The 9,379-nt window shown below is 48.8% G+C and overlaps 2 protein-coding genes and 2 non-coding genes across 4 annotated transcripts; 3 read left to right on the forward strand and 1 right to left on the reverse strand.

Annotated features, from left to right (window-relative positions):
- The first annotated feature begins 2,193 nt into the window (after positions 1-2,193).
- On the forward strand, positions 2,194-2,267 carry TRNAF-GAA (transfer RNA phenylalanine (anticodon GAA)). Its single transcript has one exon. It is a non-coding gene; the product is annotated as a tRNA-Phe (tRNA).
- A 264-nt stretch (positions 2,268-2,531) lies between these two features.
- Positions 2,532-2,606, forward strand: TRNAP-UGG (transfer RNA proline (anticodon UGG)). The gene has a single exon. It is a non-coding gene; the product is annotated as a tRNA-Pro (tRNA).
- A 2,479-nt stretch (positions 2,607-5,085) lies between these two features.
- Positions 5,086-6,463, reverse strand: LOC110277340 (uncharacterized). The gene is given in 6 exon segments (XM_021134498.2): positions 5,086-5,379; positions 5,382-5,441; positions 5,444-5,603; positions 5,931-5,969; positions 5,971-6,091; positions 6,328-6,463. Coding segments are annotated over 6 exon segments (810 nt in total).
- Positions 6,464-6,583: 120 nt separating this feature from the next.
- On the forward strand, positions 6,584-6,907 carry LOC127744654 (NADH dehydrogenase [ubiquinone] iron-sulfur protein 2-like). The gene has a single exon (XM_052256782.1). It carries the CDS (start codon positions 6,584-6,586, stop codon positions 6,905-6,907), a length of 324 nt encoding a protein of 107 aa, XP_052112742.1.
- The last annotated feature ends 2,472 nt before the right edge of the window (positions 6,908-9,379 follow it).

Here is a 9,379-nt window from a genome sequence, read left to right on the forward strand (position 1 = left end):
CTGAGCCTTGAAAGAGGAATGAAGAGATCAAGCTAGAAATGCTTTCTCATGCTGGACCAAATTGGGTTTGGATGGATATGTGACTATAATCCTCTCAATACTTGATTTGGGAAATGCATGTGGTATAATCAGTGACCACACTTCATCTCTTCTCATGAGCAATTGACCAAGGAATTGGCTATTGATCAAGATTTGAGAGATTGAATTGCAAGAAATTGTAATTCAATCAATTAAGATTGCCAAAGAGATCAATGAGTGCATTAATTGAGGAAAAGAGATGAAAATGAACTTGATCCGAAGAATTGCAACATCTCCTGCGCCCAATGAACTCCCCAATTCTGATCTCACCCATTCTCTTTAATTTTTGCATTTACTTTCATGAACAAACACCCCATTCCCATTTACAATTCTGCAATTTACTTTCAGTCATTTACTTTTAGCCCTTTAATTCTTGCATTTACTTTTTCTGTTATTTACATTCCAGCCATTTTATTTTCTGCAAATCTCAACCCAAATTCTGAATTCACTCAACTAGAACATTCTTCTAATTAAAGTTGCTTGATCAATCAATCCCTGTGGGATTCGACCTCACTCTATTGTGAGTTTTTACTTGACGACAAATTCGGTACACTTGCCGAAGGAAATTTGTTGAGAGACAGTTTCCACCTGCATCACCTAGGACCTGGGTTCTCATCCTGCCTTTTTGCGGGAATGGGATCTTATGCCAGGATCTGTGATTGAACGCAAAGATTCTAATAGAAGACGTGAGAAAAAAAATGTAATATATGGAATCTTTTTTGATAGACTGGACTCTTCTGTAGGTTAGGAGGTTCTTTTTCTTTCGTTTAGCCGGCCTCCCTTAGGAGTGGGAAATCGATGAAATGAGCAAGTTGCTCCATCGAGAACGCGTTTTCGACTTAACTTACTTAACCAGAATACCTGGAATGACCCATAGGAGAAGGCTACGGGGGCATCGTTCACGTACTGATTCATAGCGCTTCCCCTTTCTAGTCAATAAAGAGTGTATGTGATGTTGGATCTTGTATCCGGGCCTGCAGACAGGCAGGAGATCCTATCCTCACTCCTCATATAGCTATATGAGTGACTACGTACATGGATGTACTCTTTCTGCTAGTTAAAGTTTATGCCTTTTTCCGACCTCCGTTCTGGTACCTCATAGCTATGCGCAGAGTGACTTCGTACCTTCTCTTCTAGTTTAAGCCTTTTGGTATGTTAGTCATGCGTGAAGCTGAGACTTGCTCCTTAGCACAAGTACTAAGCAAGCCCCTAAAGGCCTTCGCGTTAGTAAGCTAGCTTTGTAAGCTAAGCAAGCCAGGGTCTCCGGGCACTATGGTAGGACGTGGATCGATCATGACGAAAATGGACTTCTCCTTAATGGTTTAGAAGAGTCCCCTTCTTCTGTGAGCCAGTTCCCCGGGCTTTCTCCCTTCTCGACCAGACGAAGGAGATATGAATTCCATTCAGGCGGGTAAGGGCTTTACTCTGTGTTCTCTCCAGGTCGCCTTTGCATTGGCGAAGACTGGAAAAGTTCATCATTCAGTGGTGGGGTCGGTCTTCATAGAAAAGAGGGCGTCGCCCAACGAGTGGCAGATTTGGATGGAGTCTCGCTCATAGATAGAGGAAGAGTACGCGCGCTAGCGCGCTACGGCTTACGCAGTTGATCGGATCAGATAGCCCTTTGGGCAACCAACCGCACATCAAATTCCGATCAATTGGAGGTCTGGCTGAGTGGCTTAAGGCATTGGTTTGCTAAATCTACATACAAGAAGATTGTATCATGGGTTCGAATCCCATTTCCTCCGGCACGGAAGTGGAACGGGCGGGCGAAATTACGTGAGAGAAAGAACCTAACCTCTTGGTGTTGGTGGAGTCCCCCGGAGGACAGAATAGCACTACTTAGTTACTAGGAGCGGGGAGCCCGTTGCGCGTTGTGGCCTATCTTCTTTTTAGAAGCAAGCTCCCCCGTTTCTTGAAGGCCTGGGCGGCTCTCGGTTCTTGAGCATGTTGGGAGAGGGGATTAGGCGGCAGTTGAAAGAGCTGCTCGAAAGCTTGCAATACTAAACAAGCGAAAAAAGCCCTTTCTTGTTATTAGTAAAGGGCTTTTCCCTAACTAGTAAAGTGGTAAGTAAGGTAGGGCGCTATTCGATGAAGAAAACAGACTTTAGGAAAGTGGTTCAGGTAGCTCAGCTGGTTAGAGCAAAGGACTGAAAATCCTTGTGTCAGTGGTTCGAATCCACTTCTAAGCGGGCTTTGGGTCCAAAGGACAGGTAGCCGGGAGCGAGCCGGATTTTCAAAAATGAAAGTGAATGAAAGAGGAAGCCAAAATGTGAGCGCTCCTGCACTATACGGCTTTTTGGCGGTAGGGTTGGGGTGGCTTGCTGGAGGCAGATTTTCTAAAAAAAGCGGTTGATTACTCGGATTGGTTCTCGCGTCCCTGTGCCCAAAAGGATGGGCGAGTTCGGTTCGAGTCTTCATCGATCGGGTGGATCTATATGCGGAGGGGGGTGAGACGAGGTGTAGCGCAGTCTGGTCAGCGCATCTGTTTTGGGTACAGAGGGCCATAGGTTCGAATCCTGTCACCTTGATGTGAGGTAGTAAACACCTAAAGAGCACCCATCCACCCGTAAACTTTCGCTCTTTTAGAAAGAAAAAAAATGGACCGCCCTTGATCTGATCTGGGCGGGATCTAAAGCAGCATTTCTTCCGAATGTTTCGGGGGCAGGCCTTAGGTTCAATTCTTTCTTGCCTATAGTCATGACTATAGGCTTCAGAAGAGAAGAAAAAACTTTTTCTAAAGAAAGAAGTAGTATCTAATTCACGTAAGAAAAGAGAATCAGTCTGCATGCTTAACAGCCTTCCCTGTCTGAATCCCTTTGTAAATGTAAAAAAAAGGGGGCTCCCTCATGGTCTTGGGGGCTATGAGCAAGAACCACATTCCTTAAAGAAAGTATACCCGAAAGCACTTTCTCTAGAATGGGTCAATCAATCAGTAAGTTGCTGACATTGAAGAGATTCAAGTCGATGCTTCAACTAAGACTCCTACATGAACTTTCTGTCTGGAGGGAATCAATGTTTCTCAGTGAATGATGATGCAAGGTATATCTGATTGGAGTGTTCTTTTTATCTTAGGATTTTTGGTCTATTTTATACGAACAAGCAATGGTATGATTAAATACTTGCTTGATCGTGAAGATGTAAAATCTTTGAAAATTGGGGTGTGGGGAGTACCCATGACTAAGGAAAGACGTGTTTCAATGTTTCATTTTTTTTTCCCCCTTTTTTTACTCTATTTTTCATTTCTATTGATTGGTATGGATTTCAATCTCTTTCTTGTCAAACTCCAATCCATCCTTCTCACCAAATCTCTCCACTTTCTTTTTAGTAGGCTCGGGTGGTGTGGTGGAGGGCTGGTTATAGCTGTAGTTTTGACTATTTTGGATCCCGAGCTGGCTAAGATGATGGCTCCAGGGGGAGAGGAGGGTGGAAGCGGTGCCAGCTCTTCGAAGCAACCGTCTTTTGACCTGAACGTGCCACCTGGCGGAAGGGACGAGTTGTCTTCCGTTATGTATGAGCTATCAGAAGTTGAGAGAAGGATTCAACAGGCGGAGACCGGGATTCAACAAAGCTTGCTTGAGATTGAAGGCTTGAATGAATCAAGGGTCCAATTTCTTCAAGCCAGTCAAGAAGCGAGGGAAGGGCCGAGAGATCAACCCGCGCCTTAGCACAAGCACTAAGTAAGCCCCCCCTCACATAGAAGAAGGGGATGGGTGGAGGAGATAAAGGAGAGCCCTAATCCCCTAAAATCCCTCATTAGGGATGTAAGATGAGTCCGCCGCTTTCTTTCATAACAGAGCCGGGAATAACGGCTGGCATAGAAGTATCTCGCACGCAAGGAGATGCATTTCTGGTACAGGACAAGCTCTTAGGGAATAATCTCTTTCTTATTTCTTCCTTTTTTCCCATGACGACTAGGAACGGGCAATTCAAAAATTTCACTTCGAATTTCGGACCTCAACATCCAGCTGCTCATGGTGTTTCACGATCAGTATTGGAAATGAACGGAGAAGTGGTGGAACGTGCGGAACCGCATATTGGATTACTCCAGTGCGGCACGAAGCCGCTGACGCCGAGTCGGCTCCTATGCCGCTAGCTATGCCCTGCTTGGTCCCCCGGCACGGTGAAGGTCCCGTAGCGCGTCATGAGCACCGGGCTAAGGGGCGGTTGAGCAACTCAAGCGAACCGCCCTACCTTACTACAACATAAGGACAGAAGGGAGAGGGTTGTGAAGGTGGCCTCGTTATCCACACCTCCGGTCAGATGAATGGAGGCCCTTAGACAAATGGCCGACCCGGGTTTTCATGAGCGTTGGCGGGTCCTGGAGTGCCTGTCAAGGGCGCTAGCGCATACCCCGGGGTGATCATCACCACCTGCACCTCACATCTCGGCACAGCGGAACGTGTAACCCGCCTGCTGTCTCATTCAACTACATTTGTTCCTGTAATCCATAGCCTAACAGAACGCAGCAGCGAGGGAAAACCCGCCCATACAGCCAGCGGGGAGGATGGCACTACTGGCAAAGACCGTCCGGCGAAAACGCCGCAGGCGCGAAGCGTGGTAGGCCTGTGCCGGGGGAGCATAGCATAGGTAGGAAAGGGAGCCCGGACGGTGGAAGAGCCTGGGGGGCCGGGTCATTTGACGGAAATGGAAGGATTTTCCCCTATTAGATTAGAGAAGGCCCTCCGAAGGGAAGTGCATTAATTCTTGGAAAAAGAGGGAGCGAGCCTATAAAAAAATGAAAGTGAATTCAATGAATAGATAGAGTCAACGGTACGACAGACAGCGCTGCCTACACGCGAATTAGCTTCCGAGGTCGAGCAGTCTCAATTTCACTACAGGATTTGCGAATGAATGCTGGGCCGGGCCACCTCGAATGGCGTGAGCCGCATGCGGGGAGACCCGCACGTACGGTTTTTAGGGGGATCTGGTCGAAAGACCGGCCGGCGCCCACCCGACTAGAGGGACTGAGAAATTAATAGAGTACAAAACTTATCTTCAAGCTTTACCTTATTCTGATCGTTTAGAGGGCGATCGCGGACTCACTGAATGAAGTCCTCCGTTTCTTTCGGAGGTGCTGACCCGCAGCGAGGCAGAGATGACTTAGTTACATAAGGAATATGGCGACGACAACAGCATGTCGTAGAAGGAGATAACAGGCGGAGCCAACGATCCGCTAAGACTAACGTATCTACAACTCCATCCCCGAGTGGCAGTCAAACGGAGGCGTGAATGCAAGATGCCAGCGGAATGATCGGCCGGACAGAGGCTAGGGCTGCTTCCTTCCCACCGCGTCCTTCCTAGCCTAGTGTGTCGGAGATATAAAGCGAGTGCACCGGAAAAGAACGGGAACTGGGTCGATCTATTCTATGGCGAAGCATCCGAAGCATAACTGCACACTCACACGATCTTTGCCGAGAGATAGGAGCATTCGGTGGAACCGGTGAACTACACTTGCTTCTGGATAGATGTGTGGGACAGAGGGCTCGTGGTACCAGCTGCCCAACCAGCCTCCTCTGCTTTGAGAACCGTGTGAACGGAGAGTGGGCAGAAGGGAAGGAGGTCCTCATACGGAGTCGCACACGCACACTTACTTGAGCAGTGCGGAAGACTGGGGAATGGGTTGAGTAAACTCCCCTGGGGCCGGAAAAATAACAGACGAAGCTTTACTTAGATAGGGCTTTGATTGGTCTTTTTTTTCTTAGTGATTGAAAAGGGGGGCGCCTGGTTATGTTACAAAAAGGGAAGGCAGAGGTAGTCCTTCGAATGGCGAAACGAAGGGCTAAATAGCGCCAGTGATTCTCTGAGCCGGTCTGGATTTTCTACGCCTCGGGAAACAGGTCGAGATAGATGACAGCACCCTTTTCCTCTCTTCCTTACCGGGAGGGCAATCTTATGGCCTTCACCTCCCGCCCGGCCCGGAAATAGAACCCAGCCCCCTTCTGATCCATTCATTTCTGCAAGCAGGGAGGGGGGATCCAGAGCTAAGCCTCCCGTCTATTGCATAACCTAAAAAAGCTATAAGCAAAGTACCAGAGGTGCGCTTCGCCCGGTGACTAAGAAAGAAATTGGTTTGCGCTTTGAAGTGATGAGGTCGCAAAGAGGGGGGCTCCTATTGAAAGGCTTTCCCTCCCTAAAAAGGCGACCAGCTTTCAATACTAGTTGTTACGCTGCCATTTTTCCAATATCATTGAATAGCATGGCCTGCCTGGGGCTAAGGTAACTCAAGTGGGAGAGCCGTGTTATGGGTGACCTTATTGCACGGTTCAGAGAGCACTTGTGTATGTGATGCAAGTGAACGTGTACGAAAAAGCTGTATCTAGGGTGAGTTCTTCGTTCCGTCGTCGACCCTATCTATGTTTCTACGATGGCCCAAGAACACGCTCATTCTTCAGCCGTAGAGAGACTTTTGAATTGCGAGGTACCATTACGAGCTCAATATATACGAGTGTTATTCCGTGAAATAACTCGAATTTCAAATCATTCACTTGCTTTAACTACTCATGCTATGGATGTGGGAGCATCAACTCCGTTCCTGTGGGCTTTTGAGGAGCGGGAGAAATTGTTGGAATTCTATGAAAGAGTCTCGGGAGCCAGGATGCATGCCAGTTTCATACGACCAGGTGGAGTGGCACAAGATCTGCCTCTTGGCTTATGTCGAGATATTGATTCCTTCACACAACAATTTGCTTCTCGTATCGACGAATTAGAAGAGATGTCAACCGGCAACCGTATCTGGAAACAACGATTAGTGGATATTGGTACTGTCACTGCACAGCAAGCAAAGGATTGGGGATTCAGTGGTGTAATGTTAAGAGGTCGTGCGACATGAAGACATTGATAGCAATATGGGGGGAGTTCCCATCAGGCAACAACGGTTCTGCCTGACCCTACTTAAGCATGCATATTCTGTCAGCGAAGACTTGGTGTGAAGCCTTGGAGCTTACGTTAGAAGAGCAAAAGGCCCGGGGCTAGGGTGAGCTGAGGGGGGACAGCGTAAGTGAGCGAATGTGTGTAAGCCCAGTCAAACATGACTGTTCTAGGCGGGGCGGGCCACCCACCTTCGAATGGTGTTGGTCCTACGGACCGTGAACGGATTCGCCTCTGGCCTCTGGGCACGTCGGAACCGCATGAGTTCACCGGGGTGGAGCACAGTCCGCAAAAATCGGCATAGGTTAGGTGCTATTGATGGAACATGGTAAGCCTATCTTTCTCCATATGGAAGTGCTGCGGGCACATAGAGATGTGGGAAGAGGAAGTCTCAAAAAGCGAAGGCCGAGCTGTAGGTCACGTGACCTGCACCGAGTTGGTGGCTGACTGGGCTTTTTCCTTGATCAAAGCAGATCAGCTCGCCGCCTTCTTGTTATCAAAAAGCAGTCCAATCCTGCGAATCGGGCGGGCGGAACGTCGAATGAAATAGGTGGCCGGGTTCTCTTTTTACAACCCTTTTGATATGATAGGCCCGGCCACCTTCCCCTATCCCTTATGTTTAGGAGCGGGATCCGCCCAAGAACGACCACTCCTGTGGTGGTACGGACTCCGCGAACGTCCCGCGCCCCCTTTACTAATAAAGGAAAGAAAGCCTCAACCAGAACAAAATTCCTTTTGCGTGCGGATGTAGCTAAGTGTCTGACTCTATTGGTCATAGTTCCCTGCAGTTGTGACCAGTGCTCGTTTGCGCGCGCGTGAACCAACCCAACAAACAAGGAAAGGATGCCCCGATAGGCATCTGAGAATGATTCGAGCCGTATGAAGGGAAACTATCACGTACAGTTTTTGTTTTTTTTTGGGGGGGGGGGAGCCCGTCTGAATACAGGGTCCCCCACTGACTTGGCCCAGGCCTAAGTGAAAGTGAAGTGGTGGGCCTACCCATCCCAACCAGGGGTATGCTGGGATTCGCGAAGAGCAGCACCTTACGATGTTCATGACCAATCGGATCCTGACGTACCAGTAGGTACCAGAGGAGATCGCTATGATCGTTACTGTATCCGTATTGAAGAGATGCGACAAAGTCTGCGGATCATTGTGCAATGTCCTAATCAAATGCCCAGTGGCATGATCAAAGCCGATGATCGTAAGTTATGTCCTCCATCACGATGCCGAATGAAACTATCCATGGAATCGTGCGCCGTGTGAAACGTAGATCATCGCCGTTCTTAACCGAGACTCAGGTTAAGCTCCGTCTCGGAACCTTGTGGGGTTAGGAGTAAAGCATCCCGAGGTTGGCGCATCTCGTTGGGCGTGGAGAAGCATTGGGAACCCCAATTTCTTTCTTCGGAGCCGTTTCTTTTCCCGTCCCCCCGCCCCGGCATAGCGCTTCGCTTCCGGTTCTTCGGAAGAATCTACTGACTTCTCCCTTCTTCATTGATCTGGGGGAAAAGGAACCGTCTACCAGTTGGCAAGCTAGACATCAAGTAAGTGGCTTGATGAGGATAACTAAGCTGACACGCCGGAGTTGGCTGCTGGCACAACAGGGTGGTGCCTTACCGCACCGCAGGCGAACGCGCGGTAGCGTTCGTGGTGGTGCTTCAGGATTCCAATGTACTGCGTCCAAGATCAGAACGAGCTTGCCGGCGGACCACTGCCGTCCCATTCTTGAGTGAGCTGGAGCACAGCCATCTTATCCACTGAACTAGCTAGAAGCTATCGCTTCGGGTCGAAGCACTAAAAGAAAGGGACCGGGAAACGCGGCGGCATAGGAACCACGGGACCCCCACTAGTAAAAAAAAGGGAAAACGGAAGTGCGCTAACGCGCACCAGCTGGCCCTTTCCCCTTACTCTAACATCACCCCTTCCTTTACGTTGTAGGTCGAGCGGCTTCATAGCACAGGCACTAGCCCTATAGAATGAAGGGAAGGAAAGGCCTTTTCATAATATGAAGGTAAGCTTCATAGCTCCAACCTAGACAAGGCCTTTCTTTTTCCCTTTTTTTAGATTGGGTTGCTGGATACGGGATCCTCGTAGTAGGCTGGACCCACATCCAGCCGAGAGAGGGCAGCCTTTAGAAGCAACAAGTTGGGAAACCAATAGAACGCTTCGCGTTTTCTTATCTTCTTACCGCCCTAGGAGTAGCACAAAAAGAGGGATTAGCATTATTGACCCAATGATAAACCACTAAAACCTTCCTCGTTGGGGCTCCGCGCACTGGGAAAACGCTCTAGCGACGGGAAAGCGGCCACTAGTTACAAAGCTCCAATAAGGTATCGAGAGGGCTATCCTTGTGAGGGTTCGGGGCAGGTGCGAAGCAATTAACCCCTATTAGTAAAGTAAACCTCTTCCTATTTAGGGGGTTGAGGCGAGAAAT

The sequence above is a fragment of the Arachis duranensis genome, unplaced genomic scaffold, assembly GCF_000817695.3.
Source record: "Arachis duranensis cultivar V14167 unplaced genomic scaffold, aradu.V14167.gnm2.J7QH unplaced_Scaffold_74099, whole genome shotgun sequence".
Lineage (NCBI taxonomy): Eukaryota > Viridiplantae > Streptophyta > Magnoliopsida > Fabales > Fabaceae > Arachis > Arachis duranensis.